We start from the raw sequence: 26,198 nt of genomic DNA, 5'->3' as shown, positions 1-26,198 counted from the left end.
AGAACATTAGCATAAATGGAGAAAAACAAAACAAATAAAATAAATGTATATAATACAAAGAATAGTGAGAAACAGGGTGGGGGAGAAATAAGTACAAATACAATGAAAAAATGTTCTCATACATATTTTTTCTTTTTCTTCAACATTGCAGTAGCTTTGAGTACAGTACCTATAAACACATACTCTAAATTAGCAATGATGGTAAAATATATGAAGGTGGGAACGAATCCCACACACATTATGTGCAATTTGAAAAGCAATGCCTTAATGTGTTAAGCTAGTTGTACAGTACAACTGAAACCTGCATTCACACAGACACACACACACACACACACACACACACACACGTGTGCACGCGCCCACAAATAGCTTCTGACAGTCATGTAACTAGCTACCTGTGAACTATGGAACATAACACAGAATTGGCAGTAATAGACAAAATATGTAGACTAGCAGACTACAGCTGTACTATGATAAGTAATCCACAAGTCACACTACAACATGGACACCTGGTCACATCTGAGTTAGCATTTAAACTTATATTGCATGAAGCCACTACACTCAGTCTGGCATCTTGTAAGGCATTCCATCATCCTTCTGTGCATCTGTGCATTCTCTGCTGCTACTTAGAGGGCTGTGGAGAGAGGAAAAGAAGTGTAATATCTGTGGATGCCGCATAAGGAGTTTGTATGTGTAGGTAAAACCAAAGGATAGTTACAGTACATTTGTGGTGATGCAGCTTTAATCTCGGCATCCCACAGGACAAGGAAGTCAGAATGAAGTCACCTCATTTCAATGCAGTCATGGTGACATTGTTCATTTGGGTACACAGATGCTCATCACACTTGTAACAGCCCTTGCAAAGGATTCCAGGCCTCAGTTCCTTGTTGTGGGTCATAACACCCTCCTTCAGTAGCTGACAGCTGTAGTCACAGTGAAGGAGATAGAGAAAGATTTTAGATTCTTCCACTCACAACCTCTGCCCCCTGAATGGTGAAGGACATTCACCTTCAGCAGACATGTTGCTTTCATACAAGTTGCAAAGAAATTGCTGGTATTTTTCACCCATATCCTTAATCCAGTTACCCAGAGGGGTAACTAAGTTACAGGAACCATGGTAGAATCAGAAAATATATGTATTATATTCCTAAACTTGTACATTGGATCCTGAAGTGCGAAATATGGCTGCATTGGCTCTGCTTGTAAGGCATGAATGCAGTATGCACTACAGCAACTCCAGTTCCAGAAGGTTACATATGGAATTACATACAACCCCTCAGACCCACAGAGTGAACAGCACATGTGTAGTGCTGCCCATAGGTGCTTAGATGTACCAACATCATGTAGAATTCAAGGCACAGTTTGGGTAGTCAGATCGATGAGGAAATTGAGTGATTCAGGGACAATAAATTGAGCCCTCATTTGCATAATCACTGTGTACAGGCACCCGAATTAACATAGTATTACCACAAGGTAAAGCAGTAAGTCTCATCATGCTAAACAGGAATTTGTAGAGCTGCATGACCAATTTGCAACAGGTGACTCCACTAGTTATTGCTTATTGGTGCTGGATCCAGACTCTTATAACTTAAATGCTAGTTTTTCTGTTTCACTTTTTCAGTTATGGCTACTGTTAGCCTCTGTGTGACATGGCTCTTGGAGAAGTCATAATGACCATACTAATACCAGTGTTGCCAAACCTACAGAATTAAGTCAGAAAAGGATAACTAATAAAAGAACACTGTCTCTGTTGAGAAAGCTAGTTGTAAATTAAAATTCTTAGATTCAGAGAATGAGGTGCTACTTCAGGCCCTCTGTCACCATTACCAATGACTCTTATAGGTTCACACTTAAGTACTAGGCTAGCTGTCCTTATAGGCCATTTTTGGTACTTGAATAAATCTATCCATTTTCATGTTAGAGTGGCCTCACTTATCCCATGGTTTATAGTTATATACATTACCCCTAGTGACAGTAACTGAAATCATACCACAGATAATGAGGGGACCTGAGCGTGGGATAAAACATTTAAGACCTGCCTCTTTCCAATAGTAGTGCAGGGAGGCAGTAATGGGATCAATTTTTCTATTACCCTTCAGCAGATCCAAGTTGTGCTTAGAAATGATCGAGGAAGGGCTTTGTTTTATGTGGATGGAAAGTCTGTTCTAGAACAGTGGTATCTTCTGTGACATACATCTGTCCTTCCAAACTGTTCTGTTGATGTTGCAGAAAAAGTTTAGATCCCTGGACAGAGTATTTCTAATACCATTGACTTGCTGATGTGCATTAGTTCCATCAGTATTGGGTTGATGGATGCCCTGTATGCCAGATACAGATCACCTCTTTGCAGTCTGTAGGAAACAGTACAGTGACAGGGCTTTGAGTCAGTCCATATAGGACCTATTGTCTAGGCCTTGTATCCTTTTAATAAGATATCTCTGTGGACATTCTGTTTGCTGCATGTGTCTAGATAGATATGTGCCAAAGGGGGCATTATACTCGATGACTGATCTAATGATGCTTGAGTAAAGGGGGGCAATGACACTTCTAGATCTGGATGCAATATTAATGGACTTGCTTACAAGAGTGGACACATGTTGGTTGAAAGTTAGGTCACTGTCCACATAGGTTTTCAAATCCCAAACAACCGGGTCAGCTCTTATGACGTATTGTCAATGTGGTTGTTCCCCGTGACAGACTGCTTCTCAAAGGATACCTTTTTTTGACATTTAGTTTCAGTCCATAATTCTGGCACTGTTTATTTGTTTGGAACAAATATTCCTGCAAGAGGGCTAAGTCATTTGGGGATTCAGTGACTGCTAACTTAGTCAGCCAGAGCCCTTTGCTATTGGCTTGTACTTCAGAGAAGTAGATGCCAAACAGGAGAGATCCCAGCACTGAACCCTGAAGGACTCTACTAGTGACTAGTTTCTGTGGAGGTAGATTTCCCCATTTTGATCTCCTTCATCCTATCTGTGTGTCAGGCTGCAATCCTGTGGGTGATGCAGAGTGTTACTCCCAGTCTACTTAGCTTTTCTACTATGCCTGAGTAGGGGATTGTGTCCAAAGCTTTGGCCAGTTCGAGGTATACAGTGTGAACAGTTTACCTTCATCCCTTGCTTTGGTGAGCTTTTCAAAAATGTCCACCAGGTTGATTAAACATTACCTACAATTGAGATGGTCAGGTGTTTGGAGGTTCCCTATTTTTTTTTTTTACTGATTAGCTCCATAAGTCTTTCCATCAGGTTGCATATCAAGCTGGTCAGACATATGGGTCTATAATTGCCTTGGGCTGTGGAAGGTCCTCCCTTATCCAGGAGAATGACTGTAGCTTGGTACAAAACCCTCTATGGAGTCTGACACCGATTAGTATTGTGTGGGGTGGCTAAATTGTGCTTCATGCTATTTAAGACATATCCATGGATAAAGTCAGGATCCATTGATGCAATATTTGTAGCTTCTGGTAGTGATTTTAGGACTTAGTCATGTGTGATAGCTGGATATGATACAGTCCCTGGTATATCTTGTGAGACAGATGGGGGGGGTAAAGTTTGACCAGAATTTATCATCCAGTAGGTTTACTGAGTTTTCAGCCTCATTGTAGGTAACACCATTCACAATCAGCTCAGTGCATTGTTGTTTGTGCTTCTGAGATAAAGAATAGTTTTGTAAGAACTTACCATAACCATACATGTCCTTCTCTTCCAGGTTACAGTATTCATAACCTTAGGGAGTTGCTGCTTGCAGCACCAGACATCCAGCCAGTATACCAAAGTCTTTTAATCAGGGGGATGTGCAACATAGAACGCAGGGGCCATAAATTGACGTCGGCTATAACTGTGACATCTGCACGTACCCAACTCAGAAATTAGCTGCTGCAAAGAGAGAAAGAGGCCCCAGGAGCAGTAGGAAAGAGCCCAAGCTTCAGTATCCCAGGCTCAACCCAGCAGTGCTATGAAAATGGCCAATCATGGAAGGAAAAGAGGGTGGTGGTGGATGGGAATGAATACTGCAACATGGAAGAGAAGGACATCTATGGTTATGGTAAGTTCTTACACAACTATTCTATGTCCTTCTATTCTCATGTTGCAGTATTCATAACCTTAGGGAGAGTACCAGAGCTCTCTAGAAAGATGCATGGGAGGTAGGAAGGGGAACAGAGTCAATGAGGCCCTGCAGGATAGACTTAGCAAACCCTGCTCTAGCCATGGAGATCATGTCCAATTTGTAATGTTTGGTAAAGGTGTGTACAGAGGACCAAGTTGCAGCCTCTAGGATAGAGGAATAATCAATTCCCTTGAAAAAGGCTGCTGAAGAGGAAGCTGCTCTAGTGGAATGGCCCTTGACAGGTGAAGTCAGTTGCTTTCCATGAAAGGAGTAGCAAAAGGCTATTGCCTTGGAAATCAAAGAGGCAATGGTGTGTTTAGACACTGCTTTGCCGAGGGCTCTAGGATGGAATGAGACAAAAAGCTGGTCAGACTGTCTGACATATTTTGATTTCTCTAGGTAGAACCTCAGTTGCCTGTGAACATCCAGGGAATGCAGGGCCCTTTCCGAGGAGTTCTGTGGTTGCGGGTAAAACACAGGTAGATTAATGGTCTGGTTTAAGGAAATTTCATGAACTACTTTAGGCATGAAAGAAGGGTTAGTTCTTAGATAAACCCTATCTTTATGAAAAATAAGGCAGGGAGGAGATGCCATAAGGGCTTGGATCTCAGAAACCCTCCTGGCAGAAGTAAGGGCCAGTAATAAAACTGTTTTCCATGTGCAGAATTTAAGGGAGGAGGAGTGGGCTGGCTCAAAAGGTGCCAATGTAAGCTTTTCCAGCACAAAGTTGAGGTCCCAAGGAGGGGGAATAGGCTTATGGGGAAGTCTTACATGAAGGATGCCTTTCAGAAACAGCTTGACTTCCAGTCTGGAAGCCAAGGGAGGAGTCAAGAGAAGGCAAGTAGAAATGGCAGACAGGTGTACTTTTACTGAAGAGTAGGTCAACCCCAAATGCAGTAACACACACAGGTAGGAAAGGACCAGTGGAATAGAAAGTAGAAAAGGGCCCTGTTCTTTCCTGAGGCACTGTTGGGAGAATCACTTCTACTTTGATAAGTAATTTCTCCTGGTACTTGGTTTCCTGGCCTCTTGCAAGACACTGAGTACGTCCTCTTGAGTATAGGTGCCTAAAGGGGATCAGAACTCTATCATCCACATTGTCAGTTTGAGATCGAGTAGGTGGGGGTAAATCAGGGATCCCCTGTTTTGTGTGAGTAGGTCGAAGTAGTGAGGTAACTTGTTGTGATTGCCCTGGGCTAAAAGGTTGAGAAGGGGAAGCCAATGATGTCTTGGCCAGAAGGGAGTCACCAGCAGGACTTTTGGTTTGTACTTCTGTATTTTCAGGAGGACTTTGTGAATCAGAGGAAATGGAGGGAAGGCATAAAGGAACATTCCCTCCCATGAAAAGGAGAAGGTGTCCACTTTCCAAGCCTGTGGATGCCTTGAGCAGAAGAGAGGCATCTGTTTGTTCTGGGAGGAGGCAAACAGATCTGCCTGAGGAATACCCCACCTGTGAATTAGATCCAGAAATACCTCCCTGTAGAGCATCCATTCGTGGGAGGGTAATAAGGTTCTGCTTAGGCCATCTGCTATCCCATTTTCTTCTGATTGGATGTCGACTGCTTGCAAGTGAATTTGAAGATCTGCTGCCTGGAACCAAATCTTTACTGCCAGACTGCAGAGAGGGTAGGATTTTGTTCCTCCTTGCTTTTTTATGTACCACAGGCCAGTCATGTTGTCTGTAATGACATGCAGGGTGCCCAACAGAAGGATCTGTTGAAAGGCCTGCATGCCCAAGGATAGGGTATTTAGCTCTCCCAGGTTAATGTGGTCCTTACTTTCCTGAATAGACCACTCCCCCTGAACTTTATGCTGGTTGTTGGCATGGTGAAGGATGGCTCCCCAAACTAAATCTGATGCATCTGTGCACAGATGCTGTTTGGGTGGGAGGATATGCAGTGGTACCCCTGGATTCAGGGAAATGGTGGCAATCCACCATGAGAGTTACTTCTTTAAGCATGGAAGAAGGGGGTAGTCTTGTTTCCAAGGGATGAGAATGTTGGTTCCAGGAGTTTTACAAAACTCACTGAAACATCCTCATGTGCATTTTGGCAAGAGGGATTATGGGAATCAAGGAAGCCATGTATCCTAGTATCCTGAGAAATTCCCTTGCTGTGATGGATGCTAGAGGTAGCAGGGAGTGGAAGAACTGAGAAAGAAACTCTATTTTCTGTGGAGGGACAAAGAATGACATCAAGTCTGTCCTGATCCTGCACCTCAGGAAGACAAGGTCTTGGGACAGAGTAATTTGAGACTTTAGGCCATTTAATGAAGCCTAGATTCTGTAAGAACCTGCACATCATGTCCAATTGTTGGGAGAGGATGAATGGATCCTGGTGCAAAATAAGAAGGTCGTCCAAGTAGGGATATATTTTTATGATATGCAGTCTGCAACAGCTGGGGCTAGGCACTTTGTGAAGACCCTTGGCGCTGTGGAGAGGCCAAAGGGTAAGGCAGAAAAATTGAAAATGATAAGAACCCACAGAGAAATGTAAATATCTTCTGTAAGGGGAAAAGATGTTGATATGTAGGTGAGCATCCTTCAGATCCAGGGAGACCATGAAGGTTTGCTAAGGTATGAGGGGAAGGAGGTGTTGTAAAGTTACCATTTTGAAGGGAGGCACTTTGAGGAAGAGATTGAGGTGGGTAAGTCGAGGATTGGTCTCCAAGGACCATCTTTTCTTGGGATCAGAAATATCCTAGAATAAAATCCCTTGGCTAACTGATCCTCTGGTACTAGTTCTATAGTACCCTGAGATAGAAGTTGGCTGATGATAGGTGGGAGGAGTGGGAGCCGATTTTGAGGGGGTTGTGGTATCCCTTGTAAGGGAGGTGTAGCCAACCGGGTCATAAAGTATCCTTGCTCGATGATGGAAAGCACCCAATTGTCTGAGGGGATTTTCTGCCAGGAGGGTAGGTTTAGGGTAAGATGTACGGCTAGGGGGGTGGAGCTGGTTAAGGGAGGAGAGTCACAGTGGAGGAGCTCTGCCTGTGTCTGGCTGCCTCCAAAAGGAAGATGGAGTGGAGGTGGTTGAAGACCTCTGATCAGATTGTTTTATGGTATGTCTGCATCCCCTGGACTGAGTAGCAGAGGGGTGAGAAGACCATCTCTTCACAAAGCTAGGTTTTCAAGGGTAATTTCTATGAAATCTGGGAACAGGTGAGACTAGTAGATGTTTTACATTTTGTAAGTCTTTACCATTTTCCTGTAGACACAAGTAGCTCTGCAGAGGCAGCTCCAAATAGGGCTTTGTTGTCCAAAGGTGCATCTAGCAACTTAGCTTGAACATCCAAAGGTAAGGGCTGAAGTCTCAGCCATGAAAATCTCCATAGTACAGAACCAGAAGCAGCTGACTTAGAAGAAGCTCTTACAGCATCATAGCTGCACTTCATGGAGTGTCTGGTCACTTGAGAGACCGTGGACAGAAGGGTACTTATTTGAGTCTTAACAGGAGATTCTGGAACCTCTGACAGAAGATTACAGGCCTTGGTCAGGGAATCTAAGGCAAACTTTGCCATATGTGTCTGATAATTAATAGCCTTAATGGCCAAACTGTCCATAAATTTACTGTCTATCTGTAGGAAAAAGGGAAGAAGAAGGAAGTTGTCTAGAGGACTTATCTGGTGACAATGCAATCACCGCAGGATCTGCTGGAGGATTTTTGAACAGGTACTGCTCCTGAGCGAACACTTTATAAAATCTGTCTGGCCTCTTAGAAGCAGGAGGCTGTGACTCTGGGATTTGTGAGGCAGCAAAGAAAGCATCCTGAAATGCAGGAAGAAAGGGGGAAAAGTACAGTTGTGTACACTTACCATAAATGTAGATGTCTGAGTGTATTCACTGTTGCAGTCATAATCAATGGGTTATCCAGCTCCCAGTAGTCTTTGATCGGCCAGAATACCAAAGGTAAGTAAAAATTACGTCGGCTGTCATCAGTTGTAAAGGACGTCAGGGCGTCCGATACAAAAGGAGGCAGCCGACTTCACTTCCTCAGTCTTCCTTGCTGCAGAGCCCAAAGCAGAAGCATTTCTTGCACAAGTGCCTGTCAGCAGTTTACCTTTTTTGTTTCTGACTACAAAGTTGAAGTCCACTACAGCTAAGTACCCCATTGGGGATCCTCTTTTCTTGCCTTAACAAATGTCAGAAAAGGTTAATAATTGTCTTATCTGTGGAAAGCAGATTCCCCATAGAGATTTTCATTCCTACTGTATTATTTGTTTAGGCCTTGACCACGACATTCCTAATTGTGATCTTTGTGCTTCCTTTAATCTGTGTACTATTCGTTGTCAAGCTAAGCTTTCAGCTAAGCATTTTGGAGTTTGGCCTAAGTTTGTCGGTATGGCGTCCGCTGGTCTTCAGGCTTTGGATATCCCCAAGAAGCGTAAAGAAAAGGACCGCGACAGGCTTCCGAAGGTCAAGTCCTCAGATGAAGTTAGGTTGGTCATCAGTCATGCGGTAGCCAGTGAGGCGCCTTTGCAGCCCCTGCAGCTTGCAGATTTTCAACCGCAGGCCTTGGTTGAGACCATTTCAGAGGCCCCCAGGCCTCCGGCGTCCATTTTGCCTTCTGACCTTCCACCTGTTGCCTCTTCAGCTGGATCCAGAGCTGCGAAGCTGACTCCGGTGTCCGAGACCTCCATTCTTCGTTCAGACAGCAAGCTCATGCCGACGACTTCGGCTGCAACTTTGGTGGTTACCAGGCCTCCCGAGTCCTTTAGACTTGCAGGTAAATCTTCCATTCATAAGCCTCTGAAGAAGCAGGCTCCAGTTTCCTCTTGTTCCCCTCATTCTCAAATGGTTAAAATGGTTAAAACCGATGACAGCTGACATCATTTTTACTTTCCTTTGGTATTCTGGCTGATCGAGGGCTACTGGGAGCCGGATAGCCATTGGTTAGGACTGCAATAGTGAAATACGATGAACATCTGCAGATGGTGAAGGTTGCTCCATCTGTAATAGCTTTAAGTATCGTTTTTTTGTCTCAGAGACATCTGATAGTTCCCATTTGAGATGTTGTCTGGGCAAGGAAATGGTATCCCCAAAGGAAAAATCTTCTCAAGGGGAATCAGGAGTGAGAGATTCTTCTTCTTCTGGGGTAACAAAGTCTTTGGGCGAATCCAACTGTGAGCAATACGTTATGGAATCATCAGAAGAGGAAGACTCCTCCTCGGAGAGTTCCTGAGGGGCAACAGGTAGGGCTGCCTGTGGAATCTGGGTCTGAAGAGCCTGAATTGCCTCAAACAGAGTTTGGGAAAAGGTCTCCTAGGGAGGAGTAGGGTCTTTTGAAGTGTGCTTCTGCTTCTGTTTCCTTTTTAAAGGAGAAGAGGGAGCAGAAGTGGGCCTAGGAGCCGATGATGTAGTGGTTGCCAAGACTGTAATAGAAGCCGGGCCTCTGAAACAATGAGCCATGGTTCCCCCTCACCATCAGGGTGTGATGGCTGAAAAACCTCAGCGGACGTACTCTGGGTATTTGCAGAGGCAGCTTTCGATTTAGTTCCTGGTTGCTGTGCAGTACCCAGCATCAGGAGCGATCCTGGGCTGATATCCACCTTGAGGATAACACCAGATGACTGAGGCACAGCCAAGGCATCAGGTCTAACTTTCTTGGCCTTCTTCCTAAGCAGCTCATCGGAAGGGCCTGCTCTACTTTACATTCCGGATGCCAAAAGTCAGAGGCGCTGGTTTTCTAAATAAAGTTTTAAAGTCGCTAGATGGCTTCTAAGGGTTTTCAGAACAAAGGACTGATAAATCTTACAGGCCTTGTAATTGTGAGCCTTCCCCAGACAAAATAAACACTGCTTGTGTTTGTCCTTATAAGGGATTTGCCTACCACAAGCATACTTTCCCTTAGTAGAAGACATGTATGTCTGACAAAAAGCAAATAAGCAAAGAAATTCCCACAAGGATACTTATTGCTGAGCGGACAGCTGGAGAAAGACCATGAAATCAGATGGATAATGTCGAGCAAACACCGTCATTCTGAACTGGTGGATGGATGTCTGATTCTCACTTCAGCAGAAAAATTCTGAGTTTGGTACATGCAGATGTCACACTTATAACCGTCAGTTTATGGCTCCTGGTTTCTATGCTGCATCTACCCCTGATTGAAAGACTTTGGTATACAGCAACTCCTAAGGTTATGAATACTGCAACATGAGAATAGATGGACAGCTAACATGACTAAAAAAGGCCTTGTGTTTGTCTTTGACCTGGATGACTATTTTAGCCTCAAACTTAGTTTTGGTCGATTTTATTAAGCTCCTAAACTGTTTGTTTATTTCTAGGGCAAGGAATCTATCATTCAAGGAATTACTGTTCTTACTTTTAATCAAAATTATCTTCCTTTTATTGTAAAGCTGGTTGACATTATGGTTCTACCATAAGGCACCACAAAAAAAGGCAAAACAGTGCCGACCAACTAGGAAAGCTCAACAGAAGCTTCGTAGCAACCAGCAAAATAAAATTTCAGGTACAGTGGAGGTACCAAATATAACAGGATCAGATACAGGAAGACCCAGGATTAAACAGTGAAAACTTTAATCCATATACATGCAAAAGCACGAGAATACATACATTCTCGGCAGTTAATTTTAGTCTCACAGGGACTCCTCTGGGGTCCTGTGGACTCTCTTCCAAAAAAAGTAACAGTAAGCAGCCTGTCCAAATTTTAGCATATGCCTATATAAGACATTTACTTTATCCCTTGTTCTAATGTCTTAGAGGTATGCGTATACCCTCTTTTTGAGCATGCTCTCAGTCTTCCCTACATAGAAAGCACCACATTTTTTGCAAGGGGTCAGGTATATCACCACTTTGCTTTTGCAATTAGCAAAAGTCTTAGCTTCTATTGACCTACCTCTACCTGCAATGTACACCTGTTCGCTATTAACCATGTGTGAACACTAAGTGCATGCCCCAAACTTCTAAGTTCCCACTCTTTTCCTCCTGGGAGCACTATTATTCTATTTATCCAGTTCGAGCAAGTCTTTATTTCTAGGATTTGCCCTGCACCTGTTTTTACAGGGTACAGCTGCATCTACGCTGGTATGCTGGTATATGCTTCCCTGTATGGAGTGGAGTTAATTGTGTTTGGTGCAGTTTTGAAGCTGGCCAATGTGTCACTTAGGTGTAGGTAACTTGTCCTATTAGAATTTCTAAAGGTACATTGTGTTGAAGGGGGTCTCTAGTTACAATTCTATTTCGAAAGAGATAGCTTTATGGTCAGACCTAACAAGTGATGAAGATACACTAGGGATGATGCAAGATGCCCCCATATTAGTAACAAGATCAAAGATGTTGTCCCCCCAGTGGATATTCTTACTATTTGTTCAAGGGTATTTATACTGACAAAGTCCAGGAATCTCTGTGCTTGCGTACTAATGGTGAAGAATGTTTCCCAGTCTATAGAATGGGCAGAGTGTTGACAACTGGGCCTACTTAGACTGTAGGTTGCGGGGAGATGGATCACTGATTCTAATGGAGATGGAGGAGCTTCTGGTCTCTGTTAGAGGCAGCGACATCTCCCACAAGGTTCCACAGCTTCATTGTGCTCCATGAATGTCCACTGGAAATACTCCAGGTATGTAACAGTTTTCCCATACAACAGTACACTTATTTTTCTTTGTTGCACTACTCACTGGCCAGGGTAGTGAAGCTGTCTATTTTGGGCTATACAGGTACACCTGCATTCCCATCTGGGCAAGGTACGGTATTTAAAAGTTTGGTTTGAAAACACTATCACATTACTACATCTGGTTTTAATGTATACTTCTGGTGTGGGGTTATACTTACACAGGGTATTGTGCTTAGTTCTGTTCACAGATGATTCTCTGTCTAGCACCACCACTGTGGAATTGCCTCCACCTGATGCTGGAAGCTGTCCAACTTCAATTGATGATGACAGGGATGTCCTAGCAAGGTAAGGGAGTACAGTGCATGTGTTGGACATAATGAATGTGACACTGTATCTTCTATAAAGACCCACCAACAATTCCTGTACCTACAGACACCCAGGGGGAAGACACACTGGCAGTTAGGACAGAATGCTACCAACTATAGGATGTTTGTCAGCACCTGACAATAGTTCCACTAGGCAGTGGGTATAAACAGGTAGATGCGTATTGGAGCTCAATAGAGCCATGGTCACGGTCTTCCCCCTGAAGTTGCTGTGTCAATGGATGCCACCCAGCAAATGTGTAGAGTCATCATGGGGACATAGGCTAGTGCAAAAAAATACAAAACGGCCAGCACAAAAAGAGGAATCCAACCTTTATTGGAATATAAAGCAGACCGATTTCGGCCCTAAAGACCTTTATCAATGCAGTTTTTTTCTGCATTGATAAAGGTCTTTAGGGCCGAAACCGGTCTGCCTTATGCTTCAATAAAGGCTGGATTCCTCCTTTTGTGCTGGCTATTTTGCGTTTTTTTGCTCTGGATATTTTTGGCCTTTGCACTTGCCGTCCATGCATGGCTCTCCTTGGATTGTGGCATAGGCTAGTACCATCACAGCCACTTCAGACATGGTAAGGTTAATGCATGGTGTGTGAGATGACCTCTGGGAGTGTATGTCCTGTCTATGTGATAGATTTGACAGGCTTAAATAAAAAACAGAATCTGTCACATCCTCTTATGCTTACCTGCCATGTATCAGGCACTGTCCACAAAGCTGCCAGACTAAAGAAACTCCAGCTCTATTCAGTAGCATACCGCCTGCTCAGAGGTGATCTCTGCCTGATGTACAAGGCCATGTCCAATCAGGAACTGATGGACATGCTCCACCTCAAAAAATCCAAATCCATCAGAACCACGAGAGCTAAAGACTTAAACCTCGGCACAAGTATGAATAGGACATGCTGGAGGGATAGATTCATAACCCAGAGGCTTCCCATGCTCTGGAACAAGATCCCAGTTCATGTTAGGCAGAGCCCCTCAATGACTCTCTTCAAGAGAAATCTTGATGAGTGGATGGGAGATCGTAAGTTTACCCCAGGGGTCACATCTGTGTCACTACTAGACAGGGGCACAGTAAACTAATTCTATTATATAAGGGGACCTTCACTGTGTCACTACTAGACAGAGGCACAGTATTCTAAATCTATTCTGTGCATTTTGTACCATTTTATGGGGTGGCGAAAGCCACATCACTATGGCTAGGCTTACAAATGCCCCAGGGCAGATAGCCTAGTACTAAACTATGAAACTATGAAATGGTGGCCATCATGGCTGTGTACAGTTTAAATCATGGTCAGTCACAGCTAGTACCTCCATGGCCAAATCCATTGTGGTGGTGACTGGGGTCATGGCAGTAATAGTGGTGGGTCCGTTAATGGATGTCAATCACAGTCACACTGCACACTGACATCTAGCCAGGGCTGTGATACAACCACTGTAATTCCTGACACAGGCAGCTCTGACAGGTATATGCTTGCACAGCATGTCAACCTAGTTACCATGCATGTCTTGGTTATGTCCAGTACATCAAGCCACAATGCTACAACCAATATCTCAGCAAACACAGACATTGCAAACATGCAGGCATGCACACCACAACCAAAGTACTTTACACAAGCAGACATAATGTTAGTGTTCCCATATCCACACACTCAAAGACCCTATATGCAAGTGCAGTGTCACTTTTAATTGTCCTCAGCACTCACACATTTCCCTGCAAAAGACACCCATACATCTTCTCCCACACTCACCTGTACAAATTATGACATTGTATATTGTTACTAGGGCTGCTATGTCTGATGCATAGTACGGCCAAGCTATGCATGGGTAAACACAACCTGGCATTAGGTTTCATGCATAACATTTAATGAAGTGTGTCTGCTTTCCTATGGGCCATAGCTATATGCAAGCTGTTGCCTCTCTACCAGTGCCATGGCATACTGCTCTCACTTTGGTCAAGCATGTTCATTCCCTGCAGCTGGCTCATCCGCCGGCTCCTCATCTAACTCAGCCTCCAACTGCCTGGTGTACCAGAAATGCTCAATGTTCTGTAATTTCCTCCCAAGTATAATATTTTTTAATGTTGCAAATACTGCAAATAATTTTGCACATGTGCCAGGATCATATGTCAGGGCACCATTGGATGAACACAGACAGCAAAAGTGTGCATTCAACAGCCCAAATACAAGCTCTACAATGACCCTGGCTTGTCAGAGAGTGTAGTCGCACCTCTGATCTGCTTCATTTTTTGGCTTTCTGATAGGTGTCACCAGCCAGAGCACTGAGGCATAATCTGGTATTGTCAATCAGATGCTCCTGGGGTAAGTCAAATCTTGCAAACCATTAGTACAGGCCATAGGTGTGGCATATGTGAGAGTGATGATAACTGCCTAGGTGGTCACCAGACACATTTGTAGACAGCCTGTGGATTACAGACCACCTGGCAGTTTAATGGAGTGGTTCTCCTTTTCAGTGCACATATCCCCTTCCCAGGTCCCCGGTTGGGGACTTATTTCAATATGGATGCAAGTCTATGGACCCCAGTACATCAGAAAAATGGGTTATATCACAGAAGTCCCACATAGTGTTGCCTCTTTCTTCTGTGATACATGGGAACCACATATGCTTTCCCACATGCAGCAGTATGACACAGAGAAACTAACAAGAGTATTCTTGAGCAGGAGGCCTGTGATATCCCCACTGTGTCCCCAGATGGTTGCTGAAAAGTACCTGTAGCGAATACACATAATGCCACAAACACTTTAGTGGCTAATGGAACAGATATTCCACGACTCCTATGGGTCTGCAGATGAGGTAGACACATGTCCACAGTGTCTAGCATGGTGTCCCTATCAGCATGGTATTGGTCCAAAATTTTGGTGTCATGGAGTGCTTGAAATGCTAACTGCAGTTAAATGATATAGTATCTCTGAGAGTGACAATGCTAACCACCATGGCTCATACTGGCAATAAGACTTTCCTGCAGATGCACACTAACTAATGCTACAGCAATCCCCAAGATATTTTCAAAATTCACAGACATAAACAAGGAGATTTAGCTGCATTCATTAACAAGGGTGTTATGTCTCCTCACTGAGTACTTTGTACATTTCTGAATCACACCATTACCATCTTAATTGGTCTCATTTCCAAATATAGCACTAAACATTAATGTTACTTATTACCATGCAGTTATATGACAATAAGAAAATACCACAATTAGCTCTGCTGCTTGGCATGCACCACCATACCTCTCAACCTCCTAGTGCAAGAGATCTGGACAAAGCCAAATATAATGGGGTCAAAGGTCCAAAATCAGGGACAAGCTTTACATACTGCTTTAATAATCTTAAAACGTTGAAAGGACAACAGCTTTTGCATTAGCATGCATTTTCTGAAAGTTTGAAGTCAGAAACTCAAATGTCTATTATCACTTAGTGACTCTAAACTCTTCAATAATTTTCCAGAAAACCTCAAATTTAAATATGAGGCAAAAATCTGGACAGTTTAGAGGTACAGTATGTGCAGTATGTGCTTCTCCAAACAACACACACCATGTACATGGCTGCTTGTCATACAAAATCATTTACTGAAGTGCCGCTACATTTTCTAAATCTTAAGAAATAGCAGTGGAATTGCTTTCCACAATCCATATTAATGCACAAGGAGGAGAGAAACCATATTTGCCTAGAAAGGGCTACAATATTTTGTACTGTACTTTACCATGACAGGGAAGTACTGTGCTCTATTTAAATAAAGAGAAAGCAATACTTGACACTGAAGTACTGCATTTAAAATACATCTGTTATACATAATTAGTGAGAAAGAAAATGGAAACAACTTTGGCTTCAAGTTCATAGAACAATAAATATTATACCATGATCCCCCCAAAACGTGCATGCTGATTGGCCAGCGTGCCCATTGTAAATCGAGTTATACTAATGGAAAAAGGTCCGGTCGCCCAGACTTTTTTCCATTAGTATAACTTGTTTTTTTAAAACACTGTCTCGCTATGTTAAATGGGTTTAACATAGCGAGACAGCTTTAAAATAAGCAACGGAGATCTCCGTTGCTTATTTTAAAGCTGTCTCGCCATGTTAAACCCATTTAACATAGCGAGACAGTGTTTAAAAGCAACGGAGAAAGCAAGATCCCCGTAGCGTTTTTTTAGTGTTTCGCTATGTTAAATGAGTTTAACATAGCGAGGCAGTTTTAAAATAAGCAACGGAGATGTCCGTTGCTTATTTTAAAACTGTCTCGCTATGTTAAACTCATTTAACACAGCGAACATAAAAAGCAACGGAGATCTTGCTTTCTCCGCTTTTGCTCACAGCTCTGATGTACCGCGCAGGCACAGTACATCAGAACTGCCGGATGCCAGACATCTGCGGAAGGGCAGCAAACAGGCATTATACTATGCCATTATTTAAGAAAAGTAATAGTTTCTTTTCTTAAATAATGTCATGGTACAATAGCAATAACCCACTTCTGGGTGTGGGTAATGCTAGATTTACCCACGGTTGGCTTTGTTTGGTCCCTCGGGCTTCGCCCTCGGGACCAAACCACGCCAACCGTGGGTAAATTTAGCATTACCCACACCCAGGCGTGGGTTATTGCTATATTACATCCTTCCTCGTTAATATTGATGATAAATGCACTGTAACTGTACTGCACATTCATTCTTAGCAAAACAAGCAATTTTACCAGAGTTAATTGGTCAGAAGATCTACTTGAACTTTGCATTGCAACTATACTGCACACGCTGTTGCTACTTAGTGCACCATTCAGTTTTAACAGTCCTTCTCTATATTGCAACAGCTACTTCAGATTTTATTAATTTACATATTGCCCACCAGAGAGTAACCACACTCTTTTCTCTTTTCAATCACCAGTAGTCAAACAATCAGTCAAAAAAAATATATATATATATATATATATATATATCTAAACACACACACATATATATACATATATATATAAATACATACATATACATACATATATATATATATATATATATACATACATATATATATATACATACATATATATATATATATATATATATATATATATACAAAAAAATAGATCAGCGACTTACTCTGTTTAAAACAATGATACAATACTAAATGTAATCATTATAAACAAACAAAAAAAATCTTATTAAAAACTGAATCAGCTGTCACAACCCAGAATACAGAATATATTCATTTGAGCCTTTTGTTTTTTAACATTTACTGCATCTATGTATCTTGTGACACAACTCAGCTTCTTAAGACCACCTCTGTACAAAGTGTGGCTTTTTCTGATCTATAACCATATGATTAGTTATTTAGTGTATCTCATTTCTGTAAGTACCACTTACCAGCTGCCTGCCTGATGCACAATAATAATTTCTGCAGATATAAAGTGGAATTGTCTCTGAACTGGAAGCTGGACTTTTTTCTGCATTTCTCTATGCATTGACTATAAAGCAAATACTATCTCTCTGAAATATTACATCGTCAAATTGAAATGTTTTCCTTTCTCAAAGATAACTGATGACAGATGCACATACAAACTCGTCAAGAAGGGAGGCTAAACGACTGAAATAGATGCATATACAATACACTGGTTCTCTCTAGTGTTAGTTGCACTTCACTACTGCATACAGTTAAAAATGTTACGGCCATTTGTAACTGCTCAGTTCAGTCTCAAACATTTCTTACCTATGCAGAGCTGTTCTTTTGAGGTGATGTTCTCTAAACTACTTCTAAAAACTGACAGGTATGCTGCACGGCAATTTGTATAAAAAATTTCTTCCTCTGTGAGGTGTGACTTCTTGGAACTCAAGAATTCAGGATCTGACGATTTATGACTAGAAAAAGGGGTAGGACTTCCACGATAGAGAGACATCCTGTAAGACAGGTACCCAATTAATAAATACTTCATGCAATTTCAAAACTAACACGTTAACATGGCAGATAAACTCTTTCATATGCACCAGTTAAAAAGTCATTGAAATTGCATGTTTCAGACCTTGAGTGTCACATTTTAAAACTGGCACAAAAAAGGACCTAGTCACTCATCACCAATACATAGCTAATCTACAGCAATTAAAGCATGTGGATTTTTTTAAGCACTCTTTTCTTATTATTTTTTTGTTGTTGTTTAAACTGTTCAGACAACATAATTATGTTTTTGTAGAAATTTAAAATAAGAGCTCCTTTTTTGCAGAAAAAGTATACATTGTAAAAATTAAAGCTATGTACTTACCATAACAATAGATCCAAGTTGTCTGCTTTTTGTCTGGTTCAACATGTGGGTTGCCTGATCTGACCTCAGCACTGATTTTTGAAGCTTCTCGGCTCCAGGGCTCTGACTCCTGCTCTACCGATAATTAGGGGTACCTCAGATGGAGTTTGCCCCACTAAAAATAGTTTATAACAATGATACTATATTCAATGTTATACACTTGTAGACAGGTACTAAGTACGACTGGAAGGCAGTCTGTTAGGACTGCTCATAGACAGTGTGTAGATGAAAACTACCTAGTCACCGAAAAGCCATCTGTGTCAGTTTTGAAGAGGGCAGGAGGAAGACAGAACCAGATAAAAATCAGGCAGCATGGATCTATTGCTATGGTATGTACATAACTTTCATAACCAACGTTGTCTATTTTCATTTAATTCAACATGTGAGACCTAGGTGGTACCAAGGAAGGGCATTCCTGAAAATGATGGAACCAAAAGATGAACATGATCTGGTCTATACATCCAATTTATAATGAGATACAAAAAAGTGTGAAGTGCTGACCAAGTTGCTGCAGCACAAATATAATTAATGGGGTGACTGCTCACAAAGGCTGTTGATGTGACTATCACTCTCATGGAGTGAGCTTTAGGTTTAAATCACAGGGACAAGCCTTTTTTATTACAAAAAAATGCAATCTGATGACCATCTTGAAGGAGTAACCTTAGCAACTGCTTTGCCTAATAGGTCTATGAAGGTAGAACCCAAGTTGTCGATAAACATCCAGTATATGTAGAATGCATTCACCTTTGTTTGTGACTTTGGGAAAAAAAGACTGATAGAGTTATTGACTGATTTAAGTTTGTTTCAGATGCCACCTTAGGAAGGAAGGATGTGTTTTGTCCTCAAGAAAACACTTTATGGAACAGCAAACAAGGAGGTTTGCAGAAAAGAGCCTGTAACTCTGAAATCCATCTGGCTGACGTAAGCAGCCACTTGAAAGACTATCTTCCAAGTTAAGAACTTTATATCTACTGCAGCTGCAGGTTCAAAGGGGATTGGGTTAGCACTTGGAGCAGGATGGTAATATCCCAGAGGGATCTAGGTCCTTGATAGGTGGCCGTAGTAGAAAAGTTCCTCTCAAAAAAGCTTTTCAGATTTTTAAGGACACTATAGAAGTGTCATTCTGCCCTCTGTAGAAATTTGAGATTGCAGCCATGTGAACTTTGATGGTGGAATAACTGGAGCTGCTGTGAAAGAATTCATATAAGAATTCTAATATGGAAGGAATGAGAGTAGAAAAAGGGTCCATGCTTTTACTACAGCCCAAATGGAAAATCTCTTCCACTTGCTATGGCAGACCTTCTTAGAGAACTATCTTTGAGAAGCCAATATGATCTGAACAACTGATGTTGGGAGCCGGACATCTCTTACAAAGATCAGAACTGAAGGAAACAAGCAGCCAGTTTTATGGACTTCTGATCCACAAGAGGCAATCTGGATGGGTGAGTTAATAGATCAGGATACTAATCCAACATCCATGGGTGATGCACTAGTACAGGCAATAGGAAAGGAAACCATATTTGCCAGGGCCAGAAAGGGGCAATAAGGATTACTCATGCCTTCCACTTTCCTGCTTTCTGGATGGACTTGTTCATTAGGGCCAATGGTGGAAATGCATAAAGAAAACCTGGGGGCTCAACTGTGGACAACAGCACCCTTCAGTGATTGACTGTGGAGGGATTATGGCAAAGTAACTGCTACACTTGTTTAGATAGTATACAAAGAGGTTGCAGGAAGGTTGGCCCCAACAACAAAAGATCAGGGTTGTCACTGTTGCATTGAGAGATCACTCGTGAGACATTAAGATAGTTCTGCTCAGTCTTTCCACTAAAACATTGGATGCCCTTAGTATATGTATTGCTATTAGCAAAATGGTATGAAGACATCACCCACTGCCAAACTCTCATAGCCTCTCAACAAGTGGATAGGAATAGGTTCCTCCCCGTTTGTTGATACCAGACTACTGCCATGTTGTCCATCTGTATGGAAATCACACCCCTGAGAGGGCATCCTGGAATGCCTGCAATGCTAGGATGACTGCCCTCATCTCAGAGATACTGATGTGAAGATTAGGTTCTAGGGCTGACCAGGCAACTCGGATCATCTTCTCTTCAAAATAATTCCCCATACCCTAGAAGGGAGGCATCTGTGGTTACTACTGCTACAGTTTTATCCATATGAAACGGGCATAATTTTCATTACTGAAGATGACCTTATCCACCAAGAAGAGTGTTCTTCTGCGGACCTGAGTAAAGCAAATCTTCACATGCACTGGATGGATATTTTGAGACCACTGTACTGCTAGGGTCCATTGGAGTACTCTCATGTGGAATCTGGCTAGTGGGACCATCAAAATTGTCAAGGCCATTAGACCTAAGAGTCTTGGGATCAACCTTGCTGGAGGAGAGGGATGATAAAGCAACTGTGCATCTGTGAGATATATTAAATACCCTGGCAACTGTTTATTGAGATATATATTAAATACTCTGGCGTGGGGGAGACTGTCAATCTGCACAACTGAATTGAATTGGCATCTGGTAAATTCTCTGTGAAGTTGAAATCAGCCGGTACTTGGCCAGATTTATTGTTATTCCCAAGTCTTGCATCAGTTGGAGGAAAAGGTCCAGGTGACAAAGCTGCAGATCCTTGCAGACAGCAGTTAGGAGCCAATTGTCGATAGAGGAAAACTTGGATCCCTAGCAGAATTAGATGCACTGCCACCACTGTCATTACCTTGGTAAACACCACAGAGGTGGGCGAGACTGAAAGGCAGTGCTCTGAATTGATAATGATTGGCTCCCTGCTGGAAACGAAGGAATCTCCTGAACTGCTTCTCTATATTTACATGAAAGTATGTGTCCTGGAATCTATGCAGCACATCCAATCTTCCTTCTACAGCAGAGAGAAAATGGACTGAATCATGACCATCCAGAATTTTGTCTGTTTTACAAACTGATTTAGATGACTCTAAACCAGAATGGGTCTCAGATCCTCTGCCTTCTTGAGTACTAAAAAGAACTTTGAATAGACTCCAGACTCTAATTGGTCTTGGGGGGGGGGGGGGACTGGGTAGATGACTCCTATTTTCTAGCAGCTTGGAGCATGGAAACGTCTGCTACTGCTGGCTCTCACTGACTGGTGGAACATCAGGAACATTTTTTTCTTTTATTTGTGGATGGGAAAAGGTAATTGAATAGGCTCTGGAAATATATTTAAATATATCTGCTATGTTTTGCCAAGCTTGTGAGTGCATGGGTAAGCATCCCCTAACTTGCAGCAGATGGGTTACCCTTCAGGAGTGCTGATAAGGCTTCTCAATGAAGGGACAATGAAAGCCTGGTCATGCAGTTTGCCTCTGCCTCCAGGGCTGTGTCCATTAGAGTTACCTCCTCCACCACGAGAAGGTCTATCCCCAGGGTGTCCTGAGAGTGGAAAAATGGATTCTACTGCAAAGAGAGTTTTACCATCTAGTTGACTCCTGATTAGCATGTCTTCTACCTTGGGTCCAAAAAGAGTGGAACCATCAAAGGGGGTATTAATGAAGGACGTCTTGAAGCCGTCGGCAAAATCACAAAGACACATCTAGGAATGCCGACGCATGGTGAAGCCAGTGTCTGCTGTCCTAGCTGTACCATCAGCTGCATTGGAAAGCAGTCACATGGCTACATTGGAAGTAGACTGGAGAGTAGAAGCCCGCAGTCTTCTGAATATCCACAGGCAGAATAGCAAAGAGGGACTTGGTAAAGTCTCTCTGGAATTTAGTAACATGGGCCAAATAATTCAGCATTCCGAACACAAAAGTAGCTGAAGCATATATCCATTTCCCAAACCTGTCCAAAGCCCTAGACTCCCTGTTAGGGGGATGGACCAAAGAACTTTCTTCCGACAATTCTTTTTTAGTGGCTGCTGCTACCGCCATAGCATTCCTGGAGGAATTTGGCTCCAATGCTTCCTTTCTTTTGGGGCTGCCAATATCTCATCTGTTTTTATGGGAATTGGTTCTACGATGTCAGGGTCCTTTCATAGCCACTGAGCCATGAGGTCATTGGGGGAAGGAACAGGTGGTACTGCCCAGGATTCTACTGAGCCTAGAACCAAAGGCTTCCAAGAACATGGGTTTTCAGGTGAAGGGTTCTCAGTGGACCATTCCCCTCCCTGTTTCATCAATTCAAAGATCTCACTGAAGGTGACATTAAGAAGGGGATCTGGGGGAGCCTTCACCTTCATCCCTATCAGTGTCTTCAGTGAAAGACTTTGAAGATGAGTCCATGTGCTTTCACTTACAACTATGTTTCATATGACCTGGTTTTAGTGGAAGTGCAGATTCCAATTCAGACTGGGAGCCAATATGGCATGTAGTCTCATAAGCCAATGGTACCAACTGTTCCGGTCTGACAGAGAAATATAAAGAAAAGTATAATCCAGCTGGCATCTGGGTAAAACCGAGCTGGATGGGAGCACCTTATCCTCAGTTATAGACAAGACCCTCTTGAAAGCCTGGAAAGCTGAAGCTGCAACTGGCTCCAAAGGCCTCTTCCTATCCAAGGACAAAGTAGATACCTCAGTACCAACAGGCTTCGACTCCAAAGCCAATCTCAGATCAGAGCTATCAAGGGCAGAGGCCCCAAGGGGGGGGGAGACAACTCCAACAACTTTGATGTCAAGCCATACCCTTAAACCACGGCACTGATGCTTCAGCTCCAAATCTCGTCCCAATCCAAATATATCCACATCAAAAGAGAAAGGGATACTGTCAGAGCCCAAGTAGCTCAGACTGTCGGTGATGACAAAGGCATACCATTGCAAGTCGGATCCAAAGTGTGGATTGAGAATGGAGAACAAGAGTAGGGGTAGTTGGACCAGTACTCGCAGCATTTACACAATACCACACAGAGAGAACCCTGAGCTGGATTTGTGTTTCTGACATTTCTGTATCATCCCACTAACATCTAGCTTGGTTAGGCTCCTGGATAAGCATGCAGAAGCCACTGAAAGTAGTCTAGAATATCTCTGCTCTTGTAGTATAGCTGAATGCAACCTTGGGCTAGCCAGCTCTGGAGAGAAATGTGGCTGAAAAGAGGAATGGATCCAAGAGACTGTCGGATTTAACCTTCTGGGAGTTTTCGGATGTCACCTAGAAATACTTCATAGACTTTTCTGATCTTTCTCGGTCTGTCTTCTCTCACTCACTATTTTCTTTCAGTTTAGTTTTATCCTGCATTTTAGCTGGAGAAGCAGTAGTGGAAGAAGTGGGCCTTTAGAAAAAGAAGACCAAACCTGTGGAGGAAGGAAGCCCTTGACTATGAGCTTCTCTTCCCCCCAGTCTTAGGTGTCCTAAAACTAAAAGAAGTACAGGCCTGGCACTCAGTATCAAGATGGTAGTGCCCAAAAAGTAAACACATAATAAATGGGGGTCCCAAGGATGAAGTTTGTGCCCACATTCAGTACACTTTTTAAAACCTTGACTGTCAGACAAAATGGTAGCTAATGTAATGAAGTATGACAACCTGAAAGAGAGACGCACTAGAATAGATATGCTATGGACTACAGAATACACTAGACAACATGGCTCTACTATTTTTAATAAGATAACAAGAAAAAGGAACACTAGTATCAACAATTTGAAGACCAGAACACTTTAAAAACAGCTTACAAATACATGTAAACTACTCTTTAATATCTAAACACTATTTAAACTACAGTCATAGTTATACTATTCTAATCACTACTAAACACTCTCTATAGCCAAGAATCTACCTATAACAACATTAACCTTTTTTTTTATTAACTAACACTAGATAGTCAAGATTCTCTGTAGAGAGTGGAGAAAGAAGGGGTTATAACCCACAGGATATCACTTTTTCTTTTTTTTTGTGGAGCCTACATGGAATACATCTGAAGTCTTCAGGTGGCAAATGAGATTCGAGGTACTAAGGTGGACTGGAGGAAATTATGGGTAAGAGAGGAGCCAGACTTGGAACTGAGATGCTTCAAAAAAATCTGTGCCGAGGAGACAACCCACATGTTGAATCGGACGAAAATAGACAACACTCAATCTTCTGCTATACTACAGCTAGTTCAAATATTGAAACTTGATCAACCAGAATCAATTTTTCATAACAGAAATATGTCTCAACACATACCAGTACAATATCCTGCATAAGCAAACTACATAAAACATCTCAAGGAGAAGAAGAATACAGACGGCTATGCTCATTTGATTTTGGACACAACAATTACACAAAAAGTGTATGCTCTTGAATTACTGTATGTACAATGTTAATTTATTTTTCAATAAACCATAAAAAAAGAATGAATCATTTGTGAATAATGGTGTAGCAGAGATTAAGCTTAAAAATGTTTCATAACTGAAGACGACGTTCAAGCTTTCACACTTGCTATAAGCTCAAGGTAAAGCTTTCCTTCACCTTAATTTCTCAATAAGTGTGACTTGTACTAAGCAGTGATTGCCATTTTTAAGTCTGTATTTCTTTAATCACATCCTAAAAGTACACTAAAAGAATTAGTTGTATCAATCATATATGCAGAAACACACACGTGTACATATGCATAACATATGCACATATACTACAAACAAACATTCACATTACTCACTACTGGAGACTTGTAAAATAAGATAAATCTGACTAAAAATGAAAACACAATAAAAACATCTAAAAAGAAAATAGCTTCATAAGAAAATAATACACTGCTTGAATGAAAGCGCTTACCAGCTGTGTATTTTTTTTTTTCTAGCTGTTTTTAATATATATTAACATTATACATATACTAAGACTAAGGTTGGTAGAGTCTCTATCTTTATTAAGGATAGGCACACCTCCAAAATGGCTTGCCAGCATGATGCACTGGAACTACTCCAGGTGCAACTGACAGTTGGCAAGACACCCATCCAAGTTATATCCAGCTATAGACCCCCTCCATGACTAAGGTCGCCCACTCCTCATACCTGGACCTACTTGACTCTATCAAGGTACTTCCCAACACCCTGATCCCTTTGTGACTTCAACTACCCCACCACAGACTGGGTGAACTATTCCTGCACTAAAGTGCTCACCCAATGATTCCTTGAGTTCATCAATTCTAATGCATTAGATCAGCTCATCTCATCCCCCACAAGGGGACATCACCAACATGGGGCAAACGTTGCACAACTCCAATAGTATGTTCTTCCCTGATGAGATCAGATCATCAGTCTGTCTCATTCAAAGTTTCTATCCAATCCAGCACCCCCACCAGCCATAACCAGGCTAAAAAACTTTTCAAAAGCTAACTACAACCTCCTAAGGGAGTATATCAGTAGCTTCACACCATCACCCCTCAGTGGATGCAGACTGTGACACTCCTGTACTGGCCGAGTAATCAAGGAGCCTCAATCCTCAACAATGGCAACAGCTAGGGCATGTACACACTGGGAGGATGACAAGTACACACACAGTAAAGTGCAATTTCCCTTAAGAGCACACATATACCACAGTCAGTCTGGGGCTGGTTTCTCCTCCTTTCTCCAGATCCCCAATAAGACTCCCTACTGGCACAGCCATAGGGTTAAGATCTCAGCTGAGGGGCCAAAGCCAAGACCTCCAGCACCCTCTCTGTCCAACCAGTGCTTTGTGTCCCTGCCCAAGTACCACACACACACACACACACACACACACACACACACACACACACACTTTGAGATTTCATTTATATATAAACACACACACACACCTGGGGAAGGCTGGAAAAGTTTACTAGCTATGCCCCCTTCTGTACACACTATAAGGTAGTTTCCACTGCCACCAACCCCTACCTATCAGCTACTACAAGGCCCTTACAAAGGATGTCC

At 42.3% G+C, this 26,198-nt stretch overlaps 1 protein-coding gene across 1 annotated transcript in view; it reads right to left on the bottom strand.

Annotated features, from left to right (window-relative positions):
- The window catches only part of EFCAB7 (EF-hand calcium binding domain 7), a 1,599,470-nt gene that overhangs the window by 1,420,482 nt on the left and 152,790 nt on the right, over nt 1-26,198 (bottom strand). Inside the window, exon 2 of the mRNA XM_044085554.1 lies at nt 17,764-17,951. Within this exon, the coding sequence (XP_043941489.1) occupies nt 17,764-17,950 (187 nt within the window). The 5' untranslated portion in view covers nt 17,951. The remainder of the gene's footprint in view (nt 1-17,763; nt 17,952-26,198) is intronic.

Source organism: Protopterus annectens, chromosome 10.part0 (assembly GCF_019279795.1).
Source record: "Protopterus annectens isolate FY-2018-M chromosome 10.part0, PAN1.0, whole genome shotgun sequence".
Lineage (NCBI taxonomy): Eukaryota > Metazoa > Chordata > Ceratodontiformes > Protopteridae > Protopterus > Protopterus annectens.
Note: the sequence above shows the minus strand (reverse complement) of the source record. Positions and strands in the feature narration are given on the sequence as shown.